Source organism: Anopheles stephensi, chromosome 3, assembly GCF_013141755.1.
Source record: "Anopheles stephensi strain Indian chromosome 3, UCI_ANSTEP_V1.0, whole genome shotgun sequence".
NCBI lineage: Eukaryota > Metazoa > Arthropoda > Insecta > Diptera > Culicidae > Anopheles > Anopheles stephensi.
In genome coordinates, this window is record NC_050203.1 from 86,862,779 (window position 1) to 86,884,863 (window position 22,085).

General features: G+C 45.2%; 1 protein-coding gene across 15 annotated transcripts in view; it reads left to right on the plus strand.

The window, feature by feature from the left end:
• LOC118514008 (kinesin-like protein KIF21B) overlaps positions 1 to 22,085 on the plus strand; it is a 38,164-nt gene that overhangs the window by 6,011 nt on the left and 10,068 nt on the right. For all 15 annotated transcript variants that reach the window (XM_036060460.1, XM_036060473.1, XM_036060474.1 and 12 more), the window contains exons 3-8: positions 2,794 to 3,152; positions 18,974 to 19,112; positions 20,847 to 20,930; positions 20,991 to 21,227; positions 21,300 to 21,768; positions 21,843 to 22,045. In XM_036060460.1, coding sequence (XP_035916353.1) covers positions 3,109 to 3,152; positions 18,974 to 19,112; positions 20,847 to 20,930; positions 20,991 to 21,227; positions 21,300 to 21,768; positions 21,843 to 22,045 — 1,176 coding nt within the window. In that variant the 5' untranslated portion in view covers positions 2,794 to 3,108. The remainder of the gene's footprint in view (positions 1 to 2,793; positions 3,153 to 18,973; positions 19,113 to 20,846; positions 20,931 to 20,990; positions 21,228 to 21,299; positions 21,769 to 21,842; positions 22,046 to 22,085) is intronic.

The following is a 22,085-nucleotide window of genomic DNA, read 5'->3' on the forward strand; positions in this document are numbered from 1 at the left end:
GGGTTATGCTTTATCGAGCGTATCGAAGTTGATGTTAGTGGCTTGAAGCTTTCACACCACGGGAGATGCTGTAATTGTTCACAAAAATTAATGAATGAAACGTGCCAGTTAAAGCTTTCATTCATTAAAAAGTAAAATTTGTGGATATTTCACCGCTTAGATGAAATAGGATAGATTTGATTTTGGCATGAGAAGGGATACATTTTAACCCACCTTTTTTTTTGAAAGAAGGAAAAATACTTGATTTCTACGTGCATTTCACTCTCTCTCTCTCTCTCTCTCTCTCTCTCTCTCTCTCTCTCTCGAGATGTATTATCACCGAATTTACAGCATAACAGCAATCAATCAGAGAGTTCGGATGAGATTTGGATCAAACGCGTCCAACACACAGCTGTTGATTGCTTCCACTTCCTTTTCTTTCATTCCTTTTGTGTGTACGGCGTGCCCAAAATAAACTATAAAAACACACTCGTTTGGCAAGATTAAGGGCCATAGCGTGAAAGGCGAACGAAACCGGAGAGTAACGGCTAGGGTCTTCCAACATTGCTTTGCTTGCCTTTGGAAGAAGGAACCACGATTTTCAACGTTTCCGAGAGAAAAAAAAAACGAGTCGCGTGTGACAAACGAGAGATTGCTCTAAATTTGATGGCCGGCGTGAGTGTTTGGACACATTAGGCTGTTTAGCTTGTGTGTTACGAATTCCGCGTGGAAAGTTCGTTCAACTCTCCCCTGTTTCCCCGGGACACGTGACAAACCAATTTAAAAATATGTTTACATGCCCCTAATGTTGCCACTAATGGCGATTTAAAAAAAAAAAGAAACGATTATTAGTAAGCGATGAGCTTGGGCGATATTGGGAAGAAGTACTGACGAGTAGCGATGAGGATAAAGCTGGAGCTATGTTAACCATATTTTTAATTTACACCTTAAAGAGCCGCTCTATCGCAAACTATCGAATAGAGGAGCAATAAACCGGAATAATCGCTATCTACGTTCCATTACGCTGCCGTTTATCGCATCGATTAGTCGTTATGTACCGATTTTTACCTTCCGTTAAAGCACTTTGCTGCTATCGGGAAGAGCCTTTAGGGAGAATCACGTTATTTGTGTCCAAAAAAGGGAGGAACACATGCTGGAACGTGCGTTGTTGATATGTTTATCATAGGGTTTATGGGTTGATTAGCTCCGTCAGTCTTAGTCTTGCCTGTGGATTGTTTCCCAAATTGTGTCGAGCCCGGTGCTTGTCCACGCTGTCTGCTTTAAGAGGTTCGTCTGTGTGCTTTTCTAGTAGCCACACGATCATCAAATATTTATTTTTACATCTCTACGCTGGTTTGCTTTTTTGTGAGGTTTTGTTTAAGAATCTTAATATAGCGTAGTTGTTTGTAAAAAAATTGACCAGATGGAGTTGTTTTGTCTTCCTTTTTCATATTTGTCTATTAAAGATATACGAGTTTTCGTGATGAGGTCTTAGGATTTAGAAAAAGATTTTCCAAAGTCGATTGAAAATTTGACAATACCGTCAACGCCCGGGCCAAAACACAATGCGAGTCCGGTTTTTAATCCTCCGTTCGCTTCGTTTCCCATCGCACCGCCAGTCCCTCATAAAACCAACGGAGTTCGTCATGCGTGGACAACGTGGCCATACCGCCACGCGCAATTAACAATCCCATGGGGACCTCCCCATCCCCCCAAAAAAAAAGTCACTTATTTTCTCCTAATTTACGGCGTCGATAAAATTGTATTATTTTGTATGTTTTAATGCTGCTTATGACATTGCTTCTTCCGCACACAGTCTGCAGTGGAGAAAAGATATTGTTGAATGGGGCCTGTATATTAACATTTTTATCGAGCTCTTATACGTTTTTTATGGACGTAAAAGTCATGCATTTAAGTACAATTTTATCTCGCCTTCAAAGCTCACCCACAGTTCGAAGAGTTCGAGCGGGTTGTCTTCGAAGAAGATTGTCCAAAAGTGACATTTTCCGTCGATCACGACCGTCGTGAAGTGTGGGAATGCTCCGAAGTACACTGCCGCACTCTTATCCTCTCTTCAAGACGTATAAGCCCCATTTTCAAAGAGTTTTCAAACCTAAAGGAAATTCTGGTGGTTAAGAGAGGTGCCATTTAACTGTTATTTTAGAAGAGTAAAACAAAAAAGCACACCAAGCGTAGAGAAGAAAGATATTATGTTGGACGACCAACCACTAACCTAACCTCGTTGGAAACGTTCACCCCTTGTCACCTTTGGCTGCCATCGGAAGTAAAAATACATGGCGGTAATTTATGACGCAGAGTGTCCCATGCCCGCTTCGCCCAACCATCGTCGTCGCAGTCGAACCCCCCCCGGCCAGCACCTTAACTATCAGCGTGGTTTGATCTTCGAGGTTCGAGCAGTAGCTGAAGGTTTGCTTTTCTGTTCGTGTTGCAGCTACCGTCTCTCGATTCGGAAACAAAACCCTGTGTGTGTGTGTACATTGAAGAGTTTACCGACCGACACTCGTTACAGCTCAAGTTCCACCTGAGGGAGGATCAAAAGTACTTGCTGCTGCTGTTGCTACTGCTGCTGCTGGTTATGCTTCTTTCTTTTCGGGTGTGTCGTTGTAAATATTCATGAGCCAGTCGGATTGTATGCCTGCCTTCCCATCCCTGTCATCGTTGACGTTTAGAATTTTGAACACTTGTTCTCAAACAACGACAGCCGCACAGCCAGCCTGTTGATGATAATTATATCGTTCTAGTGCTTTCCCTTTTTACAATGATTTCTAATTTGTATTTTTCCTTGTGTTTCAGATGTTCATGATACCTTTCCGTAAAGTGTCCGTCAGCCTCAACAACAACCTTCAATCCTACCAGAGCCAAATTCAACCGTGGAAAAGCATCGGAGCATTGTTAAGTAATATAAATTGCCGTGTGAAGCTTACAGTGTCAGAAGTTCTACATTAAGTGCGGCGAAAGCCAAGCACTTTCCAGTAACGAAAACACTGCAACTACCTCGACCGAAACCGTAGTGTTGTGGTGGTGGATCGTCAGCAGCAAAATTAGAGAGTTCAGCTAGAATCAAATTTTTGTCCCGACCATTCAAGGAAGTCACACAAACACGGCAACATGCCGGACGAAGATAAGGAATCCTCTGTACGGGTGGCCGTCAGGTGAGCATAACACTGCATATGTCTAAGATTTATTGAACTTTGCAAAATTTCTTCCTTTCCCTGTGTGTAACGTTGCTGACTGTCAATCGGTTGGAAGAAAACCTGACGACACTTTTTGTATGGAACGTTTATAGTCCCTCTATTCCTTTGAGCCATAGACTCTGCAATCATTTAGACATATCTGACTACTGTAGGATCAAAAGTATCGAAGATGCTAAAGGTTTCCACATAACTGGTCTTTATTTACTGTACGGTTACTGGTAGCTTAAATTCAACAGCTAAAGTTTATTGATTTAGGTAGCTGTATGCCAGACCATGCCGTTGTCTTGACATTTTTAATGTCTCTGCTTTTGGAGATGTGTCATCGTCGTCAAACATTCCCATTCCCGGGGCCCATACTTTATTTGACCTGCCCTCCGGTCGTCCGTAGCCAAAGCACCGACCAGAAGCAGTGAAAACGGCTGTCCATTTTCATTGCCACTTCCGGGAAGGAATGGAACCCATCCCCCAGCAACTGTGTGTATATGGAAGGGTGATGATCGTGGGGTACGACGATCACGACTTGATGATGATGTTGATAAAAATGATGTGATGTTTCGTTGGGTTCGTTTCTTTCGGATGCAATTCAAAGTGCAACAACGTGGTGTTGTGCATGCGCGCGGCGTCTATTCATATTCACGTTTGCACTTACAAATGTTAAATTATGTTTCAATTGAGTGACTCGAAGGCTAGCTAGCCTACATTCACTTTGGGCAGAGCCAACGACTAACCAATACGCTTTGATGGAGGTGAATGTTTGCTCGTTGGAAGTGGATAATGTGTTATATTTTAATTCGTAACATTCACCAGAAATGCCTCGAGTTTGCAACAAAATATGCAACGAACTTTTCTTCCTGAGCTCATCGCTTGTAGGCATTTAGAAGAGCAAACGTTCCCTTTTACTTTTACCATTCACTTATCTAACACTGTTCAATGGTTCAAATCAAAGCACTTCTCAATATTACACTTTACTCTTCAACGATTCCTCTTGTGCACTTTAACACGTTCAAGGTCGTCTTCAGAGTGCGGGAAGATCCACCGGGCGTCAGTATTGCGCTACCGAATTTACGAGTTGTTTACTTTTCAAACTTTCCTTGACCGCTGAATAGGTGGAGGATGTGTGATGTTTGCTAAGCTTATTTTCATACAACTGACCAAGTTAAACTAAACGCCTCTTCTCTCGAAGTTCTCGAATCACAAGATCAAACAGACTCTTCCACTTTGATGGTCAAGTTGTGACCTTTTTATGTTTCTGTAACCTGCCCAATATAAAGTTGAAGGATTTTTGGTTTTAAACGAAGTTATGATATTAATATATGAAGTTTACCGAACTATAGCATTAGCTTAAGTCTAACGCAGTGGCCGAATGATCTTATCAAACTATCTGCCTGTGTCGCAACCAGCGTGTATCGCACACGTACGTCTCTCAATTGCCTGAAACTGCGTCGTGATGAAGCGGCGAGACGGAGCAGTGTCCTGATCAGAGTATCATCGTCCGATAAACTGATAGACCCTAACCAACTAAGGTCACTTAGCCGCCGCCACTTTGAGCCGTGTAGCCGTCTGACTCATCGCGGCTTTGCTCTTCCCCCCAAAAACGTGAAGCCTTGAAATGGAAGTGTTGTTGTTGTTTCTACCCTTCCAAAATACGGAATCTTATCTTGTAACCTTGCCTATAGTTCGATACGAATTATAGACCTGCCCGGTGTAATGAATGTGCGTGTGAGGTAACTGGCGTTTCTTTCACTAAACCGGCCAGATTTCACGCCCCACGGTCATATTACACTTCGTCAATCACATTCGCGCGGCTCGGTGCGTCGGAATATGGATGACGGAAAATGACGACCAAGCTTGTGGGGAGGTCGGGAGTTTGGGACCGTACGATTACCTCATCTGTCTGCAGCGCTCCAAACGCCCCGAACGTGCTGTGCGTGAGCGTTTCGCACTACGCAAATCGATCGGCCAAACACCGGCCAAACACCAACTTTTCGCTTTCGATCGATGACGATCGATGAGGTGAAGGAGATCGTTGCTGGTTTCTTAATTCACCGAGCATTATCCGTCGATCCGGATATTTAAGGGAAGGCGACGACGGTTGTAACCATAAATGTAGATTTACACAGCCGAAAGACCGAAACCGAGAAAGGCCGCAGACGGTGTACATCCGCTGATGGAGTTGTTGGTTCTTCCGACCAAGCTCTCTATCGTCGGTCGCTGCTGATGTGTATGATGGGGTTGTTGCTCGTTTGTTTCCCATCGTGTTTGGTTGTTGGAGAGAAGCGTTGAAACATTTGTGCAAATATTGGGTCGGGTTTTGTTTTTCGGTGCAGCTTTACTCAGGTGTTGTGAACTGAGCAGCAGTGGATCATCATGCTGCTTCCACCTTGGCATGTCTTTGAGTGATGGTTTTGATGGAAGTTTGTTTGTTTTATTTTGGGATGCTTTAAAGGTGAGCGGCTGTTTGTATTGAGTCGTTTTCCCGTGCTTTCTTGACAGGAAGGAGATGAATGAAGTTCATCTACATTAAAATTAGGTTCTTGTGGCGATGATCACGTTTGTCTCGATGAAATCGAAACAAAGGGAGCAATCAACTCACTTTCTTATCTGGAAAACATTTCTAAGATACACTATACTCCATAGGGGGTAGCTGCAATATAGGCAGGCATATGACGGTGAGTGCACAAGCGGGTCATCGAATGTTTCTAGTCCAACGCCAACGTGAATGGGTGGACCTCAGTGTGTGTCTGTCTGTCTCGTGCACTAGCACCGCGGGGCCAAGGAGACGAGTGAAAAATAGGACTCGAAGGAAAAATGGAGATTGTCTGTCGCGTCGTCGGGCGGCTCCTGAAATTAGGCGTCAATCTTGCGTGACCTCCGCAAACTTAACGCAATTACGGACGCAATTTGAATGGAGGAGGGTCCGTTTTGTGCAATGATGGCCGTTTTGCAAGTACAGTGCGTATATAAAGTATGTTGCTCATGCTGCCGTACGACAAGGGCCACTCAGAAGAGAGTTAATTGAGTATTGTGCGTTTGTCACATGGCAGACAACTTGTGGGAGTTTTGTATCAAAGAATTCTATTTGAAAACAGTATAATGCTCTACGCTTTTACTTCATCGGGCATGACATCTGATGTTGGAATGACGCGTTGTAAGTCACTCGTTAAGTGGACAATTTAATGCTCAAGAGTGTCTCTTTCGCTACCATTTGTCCTAAGCATCGGACGCAGTCGTTTGTGATCCATCACATCATACCCGAACATATGAAAGTGGAAAGCTCCACCTTCCGTGGAAAGAAAAACGATTCGTTACGTCTCGAACAAACGGCTGGTAGATAGTACGCGAAGAGATAGCAATAAGAAGAGTGAATTGATTAGGGTACCATTTTCCAAATCGATTTTGGTGACATTTCCCCCACTTTTTATCCTACCGTTTCTAATGCACATCGCGCAAGAAACTCTGCACGCACCCGGTGAAAGTACTTTCACTGGATTTTCTGACTACTGCGGACGCAGTTTTCACCCAACTGTGTGTTTCGTTAGTGCGACGGAATACGGTTGGGCTGATAAAAGATTGAATTGCCGGTAGCCGGCGAGACGATTGTATCGAATTTCGATTCCGCTTGGTTTGGCCGTAACGAAAACTGGCTCTTAAAGTGCGCTGTGGCGCTGGGTGAGGTATTTTATTGGAGTTTTAATGAAGATTGCCGGTAGCAGACCGGCAGAAAATGCCGCATTGGGCTGTCGGAATTTTCTTACCGTTGCGCCAGCAGTCTCTTGAAGGTGTGTGCACACGGTGGATCGTCGATAACTACAGGGCTTTAATCTTATCGATTTCCTAACGATTTATTGGTAAATCTGATTAAGCTTAACGAGATTTCGGTGCAACGATTCATTACTGCATCGTAATTTACTGGATTGGACACCGATGGAGCAATGCAAGGGCCACATGCTAATGAAGCTTCACTCTCTGTACCACGTCTCCGGCACGTAATTCGATCCGTGGTCGATTAGCAATTTCTCGGCCTGCGAAACGTTTACCCTACCGATATCCGTGTCTTCCTGTCGGGTGTCATTTTTGCGGTATAAAACCATAAGACCACGGCCGCCGTCTGTGGTCTCCTCCTGAATTACAAATCAAACGGTTGCGGTTTCCTTTGATATCGGGTAGCAGTTGATAGGGCGGCATATTTGTCACCTCAACAGAGAGATGCGCTGCGGTTTGTTGAGGTTGAGGTTTTGCAAATCTCAAGTCTCGTTCGATGTCGCTTGTTTGTTGAATCGTTCAGGTGGGTAGCGAAGATAGTACAGTACTAGAATATAGCACGAGTTTTGATGTTCAATGCCAAACTGTTGTAATAAACTGTCAGGTGTTGATGTGTGTCTCTGATCGCAACCGTCCTGGTACAATGTTAAGGTCGCAGACTCCCCAAAAGTGGAGCACAGAACAGATCTCATCTGCAGCACCTGTTGAGCTTCATAAAAGCGGCGTGACATTGCGTTGTATTGGCAATAAATTTCCATAGTGTAGCAGGTGGTAGCATGGGGAGCCATAGTTCTTTGAATGGCTTCCTAATATCCGGACATTGTTAGTAACCGCAGATCAAATAACAATGCAATGAAGTCTAAAATCACAATCATGTTTCATCGTCTCTCTCTCTGTCTCTCTCTCTCTCTCTGTTTATTAATTTATCTGTCATCTGTACTTCGAACCCTCTGATCGACCTATAAAATGGCGTAAACAGGTCAAACGTCAGTGTATACGCGACACCGCCGTACAGCACTTAGCTGACACGAGGTCATCAGACCTTGGGGAGGGCTAGAATTTCAAGTGCAAACAGCACGCCTGCCGCCTGGCGCTCATCAGATCAAACCTGCGAGTGCACGAGCACAACCGCGTGTGCTTGAATCATGTGGGAACCTTAAAATAAGCGTCAGCGTGTAGCACCGAATCCCGCCTTTTTCGGCCATGCCATCCCTTTCGTGACGGGTGTGAACTCCTGGCTTCCCTCCTCCGGCTTCCGGTGATGTTGGGGATTAAAATAGACCATTATTTACGCGTATGCGAAGAGACGTCCCGGCGAGTTGCGCACACATAAAAGCGACCTTCCTTGTGGTTTTTTGGGGGTGACTTCGGCTTTCTTCTTGTATGCCGTGCCGTGATGAAGTAATCGCTCAATCACAACAAGAAGGCGCAAAGTTTGTTTGGTGTTTGGTTTGGGTTACGTCACTTAGGACTTGCGAGCGTATGTGCGGCAAACTAACACGGACTTGACACGCTCATACCGTGGCAAAGTGGAATAGGTCGAAGATGTCACCGGAGGTATTTAAATAGGTAGCTCAGCCTTATGTTTGGTGTATTACCTGTGCGTCTTTGGCGAGCACTCAAGGATTTTGGCTCAATAAGTTGTGCTGGCAACCATTCGAAACTAATTATGCGCACCCTGGACATCTCTTGAGATCTGTGTGGACTGTTTCGATTTTTTTCCTTCTCAAAAGACCACCCATTGAGTGACATTCGGATTTCGTTTCGGCTATTAGATGGTTCGTCTTTTCTAAGCGCGATTGCAAAAAAATCCTAGCTCCTCGTCCGCCCGTCTCTCTCTCCATTTGTAAGAGCTGTATTTGTTTGGTGTTTGAAACAAACGCGCTTGAAGAGGTGACGCGCAGTAGCGTGCGAGTGACAATTGATTCTTTAAATATTGTCCGCTGGCTCGTTTCTTTATTTTTCCTCCCTCAAATACAACCACTTTAAACAAGACGTTGGTTCGTTGCGGTACTTGGATAAGGTCGGGAAAGGAACTTTGCCGCACCGAGGTACAACGGGCCTGCATAATGGTGTATGACACTTTGAAGCCCAGCGCTCTTCCAGTTAATGTAGATCTCAAAGGGAAGGGAAAGTACACCCGAGTGAGTATGCGTCCATGGCATGTTTCTTGTGGTGCGCGCATAAACAGTGAGTCTGTTGTTCGTGTCCAAGAGGTGGCTGAGCCTAGGCGTAATGTTTGCGTGTGGCAATGATGCTTGGTAAATATAGGATTGGCCCATGCTGCTTAGTCCACGGCTCGGTGCGCTGCTGTTAGAGGCGGTCGCGAGAACATTACCACCGTGATGTTTCGTAACTGTGCCGAAAAGCGGCCACTTTGTTGTGGTACCGTGACTGTAATCACATTATCCACACCACGGTATGAGCTTTATCTGTCACTTGGCGGCAGAACGGACGCCCAGACAGGGTCGACGTTGAACGCAGTGTAAATATTTGACCTTAAAGGTTAATTGATTGTTGAAAGGATTTCTTGTAGATCTTACAAAGATAAAAAAATATCTTATGTTTTCTGATAAATAAGCTCTAAAGAGTGTAAATATTAGTTAGATGATCTCATGCAACGGCTCTTATAAGAGACAAATTCAATTGTTCCACCTTGGTTTAGGATGAAATGAGACAAAAATGGAGATAAATATTCTCAAATATTTTCCCTCACCTCTCATCGGAATTGGCGTTGAAGGGCGGACAGCTTGCGAGGTGGCATTAATTAAACGCCCCGTTTTTGGTACCGCCGTTGGAAGGTAGGCTCTCATCCTTGATCGTCGATCATGGCATGGTTGAGGTGAGTGAGCTTTAACGATCTTTTTGATATGGGGCTTGTTTGGTGCACGAAGTTTGGCCGGTGGGCTGAACCAGGTGAACGGCTTTTGATGGAGTGCAAATCATATTTGGAACTTAACGTTACTGTTACTTCCCTTCGGATCATTGCCCTGAAGTCGGGCAACACACTTTCACATGGCATAACGTCGTCACCTATCGACGTAATAGTGCTTTTTGTTGTTGTTGTTGCTGCCCGTTCTATTTATTCACTTTCCTCACGGAAAACTGATGTTCGCACGTGTGGTGGTGGTGGTTGCTCGATCGCGGTTTTTTCTTACGACCACTTGAACATAAGCAAAGTGGTCATTAATTTCGCTTCAGCCGGCTCGGTATGGAAAGTAGAGGAAAGGCTTTTGTTGCATGTTAGTGAAAACTGTAACGTCGATCGCTTGCCATGCGAAAAAGGAAGCGGAAAATCGATCAAGAACAGGAAATGGCCGTATTTTTCCGGCACGCCCGAGAAAGGTGATAGCTGGGCGGTGCATGCTTAAAACCTCCTGTGCATGAATCAGATTTGAATAATTGAACCGGAGTGGCAGGGGAAGGACAGACGGTGGTCGTGAGGCATCTAATGTGCATGCAAATTACAGACACACTTGAGAGTGCACAGTGCACACGATTAAGTGGTATTAAGGTGCATTAATAGATTAACGGATGCCGCGCTTTTGCATGCGTTGATGATCGGTGGATGGCGTATGATTTGTTTCCCTGCACGCAACCATTAAATACTTAATAGCCGTTTTGCTGACCGGTTCTCGTTGAAGTTGCGGTGTAGCTGGAGTGAAGCAAGCAAAAAACCTCTGCTGATGTACTTAACACTTGGAATAGGCTCTTGGAAGTGTCCGATATAATCTTGGAAGTTATAAATTAGTCACTGTCTGTCGTATGTGATATCAAAGGCAATAGCGAGAAACAACAGGCACCATATGGTATTACTTGATAGATATTTGTTTTTAAACTCAATTTTATTAAATAATCATTCGGCGTCATCTTGGGTAAACAAAACTAATCGATAAGGTTGAGGGTTACTTTTTGTGATCTGAATGGTTGTGATAGTCGGTCAAACTGTTGATCTCTCCCTCCCATCAATAATTCCTACCCCTAGCTCTAAGCACTCGATCCGGACGGTGGTGTCCATGCGAGGCAGCGTAGTTTAAGTCGGCTTATGTCAATAAAATGAAATGAACCCAGGGACCGATGCGGCATCGTTTGTGTGTCAACCGGTTCGATAAATTAAGCGACGTAAGCGAATTTGTTAGACATCGCTACCACCAAGCCTTTCATCAACTATCCCGATACCCTGCGACCGTGTAGCTTTAGACTGTAATGGAAGGGAGCGCACTTATCGTGTTAATGTTGCCGCTGGGGTCAGCTTGTGATTAAGCAGAAAAAGCCGTACAAACAAATTGTTCGTTTTCTTGGGTTCCTGGGCAGCGCTATCTAAATTGAAAAGGGGGATAATTGATTAGCGAAGAGTGATTAAATTACGCACTTTTTATCCAGACGACCGATAATGTGTGTTTGTGGTGTTGGCGAGGCCCACCTACCACAGCGCCCTGGAACTTCCGGACATTGATTTTTACATGTACTTTTTCTGCCTTTTCTCTGTCTACCTTAATGTCTTACGTAAACCGGGTTGAGTTGGTTATCGCGTCTACATTGCCAAGACTTAATCAATCTCGTTTAAAGTTAATTGGAAAGGAATACAATGTTTTTGATCTAGTTAATGCTGTAATTAGCGGTATTTGATTAAAAATTCAATTAGAGGGTTGTCTGCATTTAAAATTCAGTGAAGGGAATATAAATACATCATTAGTAACAGAAGACTCACCGTCGTTTTGGACAATTGCTGTTTGTTGTTTGTCCAACAAACACCAATTTTCAGTCAACGTATTGCTTTTGCTCTACGACTCTTACTTGAAGCCACTTTCGGTACTCAGCATGTCATCATTATGACAGTTGAACCTACGAAACACAGAGCACGCAACAGACATCAATTTCGCTTCCCAGCTTACCTTCATTAGTTCTCGTTACTTCAAAACACAAGTCGACTACACCGAACCTGCTGCCGGCTGGGAGTGCATTTCTCTTGCGAAGCTTCTGCTGGCTGCATGTTTTATGCACGTCTTTTTCAAAACACGACGACGATACGCACGCAATTCAATCGATCCAATTAGCTATTATGGATGCCGTCGCCGATCGAAAGACGCCCGCGTGTACGTCATAGGCAAAGAAAAAGAGGCACGTGCGCAAATTGTGGGGCAGAGACTGGGTTTGAGTGGTTCGGCAGGAGTCAGTCGCCCCAGAAAATGCCCCCGAAAGTGGTGCTTGTGGTTCAGCAAATGTGCGATTGATGATGGTAGACAGTTTTTGGCAGCGAGCCGAGCATCGATTTTTTCGCCCACATTTGCTCGTGTCTTGGGCTCACACGCTACCCCACAAACTTTACGTTACGCGAAGTCAAGTGTGGCCCCACATCAAGAATGTTCAACCGTGGGTGGGTAGGAGTACTTGATGTGATTCCAGCGCAGCTCACCTCGGCAGTGCAGTTGCAGTGGGATATTGTGTATTGATTAGCATATGGGAAACTGGCGAGTGAGGCTAGGGCTTCAAAAACAGAATTATGAGTTCAAACCACTCGATGCAGCTGCGGCGTGCACTGCGTTCGATTGTTGGAACTAAGAGGTCACATAATCGACCTTAAAACGTACTTTCGAAAGATGTTCCTTTCCAAGCAGCAAGCAATGAACGATCCGGATGTACTTGATTTGCTTGCCGCTGCTCATTTGCTTACCCGGATGGTTGCTCTATTCTCTTGACATTTTACCTTAAAGAAGTAAAGTGGTATCCTTGGGTTTAAGAGGGAGCCATTTAGAGGTTTGTTGATGAAGTTATTCAATGGGGTTTAATATTTTAACAACTAGGTCATACCCTCCTGCCCACACACACAACTTACCATAGGAGATTCGAACCACAGCTTACCGGTGTATAAGGGAAGTCACCTGACGTCCGTGCCATTTGACTGATCCTGTCCGAACGTCGTTAAATGTCCTAAATGATTGATTGATCTTTCGTAGATCTGTCAGAATCATAAACCCAGAATGATGGACATAATCCATAAAGAATGTCCTAAAATAGACAGCCTGTTAGTCCAAAGTGTCGTTAACATAGTTTACTTTGTCGGATCGTTTTAAAAGTAAGACATCAGTTATGTCATTAAAAAAGCGACTCAATGTGTGCAAGTTTCATTGCGCAATATATTCTGCTCACGTTACTCTTTGTGGGCAGGTTTCGTTCGTAAACTACCGACGCTATCTCCAGCGCTCCGATCCCCACGGTCATCATCGTCATCTCGGACGCAATCAAACAGTGCCATCTGTTGAGCCGTCGATAAAGTACGAAGCGCAATAAAAATGATCGTCGATGGTGGATTCTACGTGGGCGTATTACGGCGACGGCGACATACACGACTTGCGCCAAAGCAAGAAGGAAGCGCCACGACGTTCTTCTGGGTGATGGTCGGTCGTTGGCGTCGTCTTCGGTGGCGTCCAACAGCACCCGGGACCCACCCCGTGTTGTTACTACTACCTGGCATTCTCCCCTATATATGTTCAATGCTCAGCTGTTCGACCGAACGAACGAACGACGATCCATTTGGGAAGAAACAAAAACAGAAGACGAGCGCATACTAGCCAGCAGCGTGCTAGCGTGCCTGATCGGTATCAACCATGTGCTACGCCGAAGTTTGTCTCGCTCGTCCGTCGGTGGGTGCCCGCACGGGTGCATATGGTCTGGTCAAGGACGACTGGTTTTTGTACGACGTGAAACCACGACAAAACGATCGACCGACCGGGGTGGCGCTATGGTGCAGCGGCAGCGTCTTGGGGTTGCGTAAAGTTCTCTGCTCCGTAAAACGCGTACGTGCAAGATGGTTTCATTCATGCGCGCGCACCAGCGTCTGGATATTTTGGGCTGTAGGTTTGTTGGAAATCGGTTGACTCGCATCCCTTTGGCCAAGCTTGTTTCGTTTTGTTTCGTTCATGGACTGACGCAAGGGTGAGTGACATTCGCTTTGTTATGAATGGGAGATTGCCGTGGAAGCATCACCTACGCACGGTTTGTCCTGTCGTGATTAACCTGATTTGATTCCTTTTCGTTTCGATATGCTCTTCTACTTTTTCGCTTAATAAACATGACTTTTCATTTTGATTTTTTCTTGTTTGCTTCGGGACTTGCTCCCCAATATTCCCATTCGAAGCACGAAGCATTAACTTGAACTGGGAATGCCCCTTTTAAGTTGTGCTCTGTTTTAGACGAGTCCACGATTAAGGGAACCAAACTTTGGAAGCGATGTAATCACAAATTTCTTCTGTGTTTGCACGATAAAACGTTTCCACGGTGATGTTGACGGATGGCAATTAGTTTGCGAAAAAATGAGATATATGTGTGAGACGTGAGAATTCGGGTGGCTCCGACTGGGAACAAATGGTGAATGAGTTAGACGATAACCCATCATCAGCGCTGATTGCTAACACAAGATTGGGATGTATTTATCTTTTGGTGGATGCGTTTCGCTGACGTTGGAAAACTTCCTCCCGAGCATCGCGTGCCTTTTCCGTGCGATAGTTCACACCGAGGTCAACAACCTGCCAGCGGGAGGGAGAATCGGACTGAAGTTGGAGTTGAGTTTATTAAGCTCACCGCAGCCGTTAGCTTTTGATAAGGTGCTTTGTGTTGCTGCGGTTGGAGCTCCGTGGAAAATGGAGTCTTTCCACCAGGGTCTGCCCCCTTTCGATGCGGATTAAATTATGTTGCATGGCCAATTAATTAAAGCCACCTGCATTTGGGAGGGAGCCGGATTTTACGAGCGAATTGGGGAGTGACGGTTACACGATCTAGATTTAAGGGAGCGGAATGCAGAGGCACTCCCGGTTTCGTGGGGGAATGCTGTGACCGTTAGTTTTGTGCATCGGATAAGTGTGTTTCAGGTTTTTTATCTTATATCTTACATATCTTTCACCCCCGGTGAATGTCTTCGTCAAGCATGCGATAAGGTGATTTCCAAGTTTCTGTGAGAGAAATCACGAAATCCAGGCAGCAAGCGAACGCTTATTAACCGCATCCTAAAACACAATCATATTCATACCCATATAAACATACACACCGATAGGAATTAGTGTCAGCGTACCGAAAGGTGGTACTTATGTGCATTCGCTCGCTGATGCATAATTCATCGGTACAAATTTCCATGTTTGACACAGGCCGATTGTGGGAGCTATTTTCGCTTGGTCGGCATTTTCCTCTCATCGGGGGAATCGATTCGTGTGTGGGCAATTGGCACGGAAAAGGTGAAACTTTGCGACGTGAGAATAATTTATGCACCTACGGGAAGAAAGAGGGAGAAAAAGAGTATGCAAATATCGAGCTTGCTTGTCTGCTGGGAGGCTGGAATGTGAATGCCGCCTGAGGGTGTAGGACAGAAAAGTCCGAGATGGATGTGAAACGTAGTAGGGATTTGTTAGAAATTTGCCGCTTAAAAAAACCCTCAAACCTGTGGGAAGACAACTTTCCGCTTTTGGAGAATAGAAATTGAAAAGTTCTAGAAAATGTCACATTTAATAGCATTTAATCCACATCGGACATTGCTGTTTGTGTTAAAACGCAACGCATCACATATACCTCAGAATGTATTTTTATTTCTTCGTTGATGCATCGTACATAACCTTGACATTGGACATGCACTGGTCAACTTGGCGTATCTGGTTGTCGGGGCAGTGAGCGTCGCAAGGAAACAGCAAACGTGCGCGGAATTCACGAACAACTCAAGTGCCTGTTGCTAACTGTGACGTCAGCAACGACGGGTACAAAAAAAGACAATAACTAATGGAAATACGACCTTTCGGGTTGAGAACAAGCCGGACTGGTATAAATAAATTCAAAAAGGTACAAAAAAACATGAAAAATGAATTAAAACAGGTGCGTAGGTCTTTAGAATGGCGTCTGTGTCTTTAATTACGATTTTTTTAATATTTTATGAAATATTCTTCGTCTAAATATTCTGTGTTGACAAACAGGCTTACAAATCGCGTGCATGACGAGGTAATCCATCAGACGGTGTGTGTTTGTAAGAAGCAGCAGTAGAGCTGATAAAAAATCTTATCTGATGTTCAAGCTAAAGGCATTGGGGTCGGTGCCCATACATGTTGGGCCATACATTTGGGCGGTGGCCATGATAAGATCCATGGCTACCGGAAATTATTCATAGCGTCGTATGGAAGTCCAACATTGTGATATCAAATCTCGCTATTGATTCACCGAACTGATCAATAAGTCCGGCAATGTTTTGTTGTTGCAGTAAAGCGCTCTCTTGCATGATTATGAAGCTCTATCACGCCCAAGCCTCCCCCCCTTAGCTGGATTATGAATCATGCACGAGGAGCTCTTTCTTTCGCTAGCCATTTTTGCTACATGTGAATTAATCTTCTCGCTCTCTGTTTTCGCTTCCCACGACCGGTAACCGATAGATGAAGTAGCAGTAGCAGACGTGCGATCACGAGTCATCATTTGCTGATTGCATATCGCCTATTGCTCGTCACGCATGCATTATGCGTTCGTTGCACCAAGAGCTGGCGAACCTGCTTCGTGAGATAATTTTTTCCGCCGATGAAGAAAGTTTATCTATTTCTATGAAAGTGTACCTAGCATTACGAGGTGAGGCTATTGTGATATAATCTGAAAATGATGCATTAAGGGTAGTATCATTCTTATATTAAGAGTAGAAAACCCTATATCGTTGTACAATTAAACTATTAAAACATTCTACATTTTAAAGGTTTTAGTTATTTTTCACATCTTAAAGTAAGCAAAGCAAAACAGTTCACGTTGCATGCTAATTGAGGGATGATGTCATTACTTATTGTACGATACTATACAAGCGACGAGCTAAGCTTAATGGAGAATAATTGCTATTATGCAGAGAGACACTTTTCCAGTTTCGGAACACCGACTAGGGGAACCGTTCGTTTCCTGTGTGCAATTCCCAAAAAGGCGATCGGCGACCCGGCACTGCTGCTGCATGCGGTTGAACAAACGGTTTATGTGTGGCAACTCTTAGCCGCAAAGACGTCTGCGGCGCTATTACACACACACTCGCTAAGGAAGCGGTGCAGTTTGCATAGAAAGGAGCAAGAATATAAAGTAGCATCGCAGGATATAAAGTAGCTGAACGCATGCACACTACTGCTGCCGATGCAGCAAAAAAACCGAAAGGGAAATAGACAATGAAAGACCACTTGAACAAAAAAAAGACATCCCGGCGTCTAGTCAAACTGTTTTTGTATGTGTCCCCTGCTGGCTGCGGACGACGCCACACGTACGTGGTGAGAAGACGTTCCCGAGTGTCATTGTAGCAAAAATGTCAAGAAAAGGCCATAACACTCCACCTAACTTCCTCATATTTCCCGTATGATATTTCGGTATCGTGTTCGAAAAAGAAACTTTGTCTGCTAGACTCGAAAGGCTCGCTCGTTACTTGATATCCCAGTGCACAGCACCTCATGGCGGCTGGTATGGGAAAAATTAGGATAATAGTGGAAGGGTTGATGGTGGCAAACTTAGATGCCACGTGCGTCCGGAAGACAAACTTAATCAGCAAACGGTGGTTCGGTGTGTGGAGCGGTTAAAGTTTCTTTTTTGAATACCACTCTCGAACGTGTGTTTCGTGGAAAATGAGTGTCATGCCGTTGTGAGTTCCATTTTCAGTTGCATATCAACACACTTACATCCTCTGCTGCTCAGATTACAGTTGGATGGGAGGTGCAATTTCTTGGAAGCATAGCAATTATCGGACGCGTTTTGACTTGGCTACTGGACTTGGAAGAATGCATATTTCACGGTGGATTGAATTCTGCATGCGCTGTTCATTTATGGATGCTGTCTGACCACACCGTGCTTTCCACATTTTACCTCCTTAAATATCGCGAAAGTATGTAGGGACAAAATTGATGGTCACGTTCACGACCAATCACACGTACGTACCATTATTGGCTCGTCGTGATTGAGTTTCCTGATGAGATTTTAATAGTTTTATGTTGGACGGCGGAGCTAAAGATAGGAAGCTAGTGTTCAAAAAGTGTAGTTTAAGTTAACAACAAGCGTCCAAATGTTATATACTAGCAGACTAACTGATCTAACAAACCCTTGTAACATCTATCGATGATTGAAGGGCGCCTACAACTTACGGCAAATAGAACAAATAGAACTTACGGTCCTCCAACAAATAGAAAGTACTATGTTTTCTGTACTGCCAAAACAGCAATTCTGAAGTGACTTGCCACTTCTATTACTTTTCCTACGGCAAAGCTGTAAGCCATTTACTGTATGACGTAGAACCAACCAACCCGGTTGACAATCCGACTTTTGGACTTTTGCTGCGGGCGTTTCCTTAGGCTGGCCGGAGAACTAGACTGCTGTAGCCGTTTTAATCTTCCGGTATGTCTGCTTCCGTGAGCCACCAGTCAAGCTTATGTGGGACCTACAATGCAACGATTACGAATGGACAAAGACTGGCTAGTTTTGTGCAGACTTTATATGCAGTTTGCTGGGTCTGGGAAGGTGTAGTTGGAGCAGGCAATCGAGGGCCGTACTCGACTACTTACGGCGCAATGCTAAGCGAGGGCTTGAAGTGTCAGGTCTGGTGGGTTTCCTCCATTTATGAACTGCATATAAAGAACCATGGGCAGCAAGCAAGGAAGTTGTAGCAAAAGGAAAAAGAAGGTGACCATCCCGTTGCAATGACTTTGACCGCTAATTCAATTAATTTGCATATACGTGCAGAAACTTAAGCCCAATCAGCGAGGCAGTGGCAACGAGGTGTAACAACCAGCTGTTACACGCGAGCAGCGAGTTGCACTTTCGTGTTCTTTGAACTTTCTTCTTGCGTGCTAGCCCCACCGTGAGCATAAAGCATGGCGTGGAAATTGCAAAATTAACCGTTAATCAGTTGGCAAACATTGGTGTCGAGCGTTTCGCATACCTGTACGAAATGCTGGATCAGTTACGAGCCCGCATTTCCCTGCTTCCAACCAGCCGAACTAAATGCTTTACTAATGTTTTCTCCTCTTTGGACATCGTTTCAGAATTCGTCCACAGATACCGCGTGAGCTAATCGATATGTGCCGGGTGTGCACGCAGGTCACGCCTGGCGAGCCGCAGGTTTTGCTCGGATCCGATAAGGCCTTTACCTTCGACTATGTGTTCGATATGAGTACGACGCAGGTAAGTGTTGTTGACTACGCGCGCAAGATACACGAGAAATCCCAAGATAGAGCAGAGACAGAACGTTTGTCCATGAACGGTCGGCATGGATGCGTGTGTGAGCGCGGTGTGTAGGGGGTTCGGTCCTGTGTTGCGTAGGACGCCTGTAGCGCACCATGGTCAAGTTAAACGCCTGGTGCACCAGAAGCAGCAGAAGTGGCAGTTGGCCTTCTCACAAAGCTCGCGTTGAAGAGAAATCAGCTGAGTGCAGCTTGTTGAAGCTTTGAAGTTGCGGTGCGCGTATCTGATAGAGGAACGATTTGTTACGCACAGGCACAGAGCAGCTGCAGCTAATCGATTATCGTTTGTAGCAAAACATTGCATCGGATGTTCAATCGATCGTTGTTACCGGCGCGATGTTCTATGATAACCGATAACAGTGCATTAGCTCTGATAGCTCTTTAAACATGTTGTCCTCGATACCACGATGTCTTTCCGTTGTTGGTGACCATTTTGTGACTCTGCTGTGTGTCTCTTTACAAATCATTGTTGTCGGTTCCGTGTAGTAAGACATCAAACGACAAACGTTTTTCGTCTGTATAGAAACCATTCTTTTACACGCTTTTTTGTGTGTGACAAAGAGGTAGAGTTGTTGGTTGCTGGTTAGGTGGAAAAGAGGTGTTGCAGTCACATTGTGCAAGCTTCAGTTGGCAGGGGAATGGCTGTAGATAGCGCACGTGCAGTGTTTTGCTTCGTCGAGACATGAATGCTGGTTGATGAGGCCCGTTGAGCAGTCTTGTTGAATATGGCGACTAGAAAGAAAGCAGCCCAGAACAAATCTCAACCAGCAATGAGCAAGTGAATGATGTATATGGTTACAGAACCAACTTAGAACTGTGATGGATGTACTTCCAAGGTATCTCAACACGACATTACTGTAGGTTAGACGCTAGACGAGATAGACACCAACAATGGAGAAGCTGAGATGGGTTAGAACGTTCGAGATACTGGCCCAGCATGGCATCATCATAAACCAACACAACCGACAACGGATGTGCCCGATGAGACGAGCGGTTTTGTCGGCTCTGAAGCATCGCTGTTGGCGCATTTCTGAAAATAAAGCAACAAAACCTCTCGGTGTGAGACATTGCTGGAAGTTTGGCTGTAGCTGGAAGTAACTGGGATTTGTTTATTTCCGGCAACTGTGCAGGGGACCGGCGGCCCGGGTGCAGTATTTTGTACATTACCAAATTGTGAACGCACGGAAATGTCATGTTTGGAGTAACCACACAGAGGTTCCGTGTCGGTGCACGATCTCCCAGGTCCCACGTTGGGAGAAGAACCACGCGTCGTAGCTGTAGCTTACACTGCGACAGCGAATGGGATGTATTTTCTGTGTAGTACGTACGTGATTTGTTACCACGCTGGCACTGCCCCATACAATATGCAAAGCAAATGATTACAAAATGCTCTCTTTACGGTACGACAACAAACCTTTGCATTGCTGAGGTGAGGTTAGGAATGAAAAAAAAGACATCCAACTCCAGCACATTACTTTGGCTTATTTGGCATGAACTGGCATGTTTTGTGCGCTATGTGTTTTCAGATTTGTAGAAATACTGACGAGGAAGCATATCGCCGAATATATGGGTCATGCGAGAATCCATGTCAGAATAGAGCACGATGATTTAGAAAAATGGCTTTTTTAGGTTGCGTTGAATATGTATGGATTTATATAAATTGTTCCCGTTTCAGGTATCAGTGTACAATAACTGCATCGAAAAGTTGGTGGACGGAGCGCTACAAGGTTATAATGCCACAGTCTTAGCGTATGGACAGGTAAGTTGTGGAGTTCAAAGTTTTATGAATAGTACTCTCACTCCCCATTCCCAATAACAGACCGGATCCGGCAAGACATACACGATGGGTACCGGATTTGAACGGGCCCTGCCAGAAGCACAGGAAGGCATCATCCCGCGGGCGGTGCGACACCTGTTCGAAGGTATTGCACAGCTACAGCAAAATCCGTACGACGAGCACGGAACGTACCTTGGCACGGTGACGTTCAGCGTGGCCGCACAGTTTATGGAGCTTTACAATGAGGAAATTATAGATTTGCTCGACCCGTACAATAAAGTAAGATTGGAAGCGGAGTTCGAATTTAGCATAAAGACCCGATGTTAAACATTGCAATCTCTCCATTGACAGGGTGCACGTGTGTTTAAAATTTTTGAAGATGCAGCCGGTGGCATTTCTGTAGCGGGTGCCACCATCAAACCGTTGGCCGGACCACAGGAGGCGCTCAACTGCTTGCAGCAGGGCGCACTGGCCCGTACCACGGCTTCAACCCAGATGAATGAACAGTCTTCGCGAAGTCACGCACTGTTCACCATTCTTATCCGAAGGCAGCGTGTCATGACGGCGGAGCAGTGCGGCAATGCGGACGGGGACACGGAAACGCTTACCTCGAAGTTTCATTTCGTCGATCTGGCTGGCTCGGAACGACTGAAGCGTACGGGTGCGACGGGCGAGCGGGCTCGCGAAGGAATCTCCATCAACTGTGGGCTGTTGGCGTTGGGCAACGTCATATCGGCGCTAGGTGATAAAACCAAGAAGGTGTCCCACGTACCGTACCGGGACTCGAAGTTGACTCGATTGCTGCAGGATTCGCTCGGAGGTTTGTTCGGATTGGATTTTCATGTTTGGTAAAATCGGTTAAATGGAGCATCCAACGACACGCATTTCTTACAGGTAACAGTCAAACGATCATGATTGCATGCGTTTCGCCCAGTGATAGAGACTTTATGGAGACGCTCAACACGCTCAAGTACGCCAACCGAGCACGAAACATTAAAAACAAAGTACAAATCAACCAAGACCAGAGCTCGCGCACCATATCCTTACTGCGGCGTGAGATTGCCAATCTACAGCTCGAGATTCTCGAATACAAGCAGGTAAGATGGATTTTGAAGCGCGCTACGATCGGATGATGGG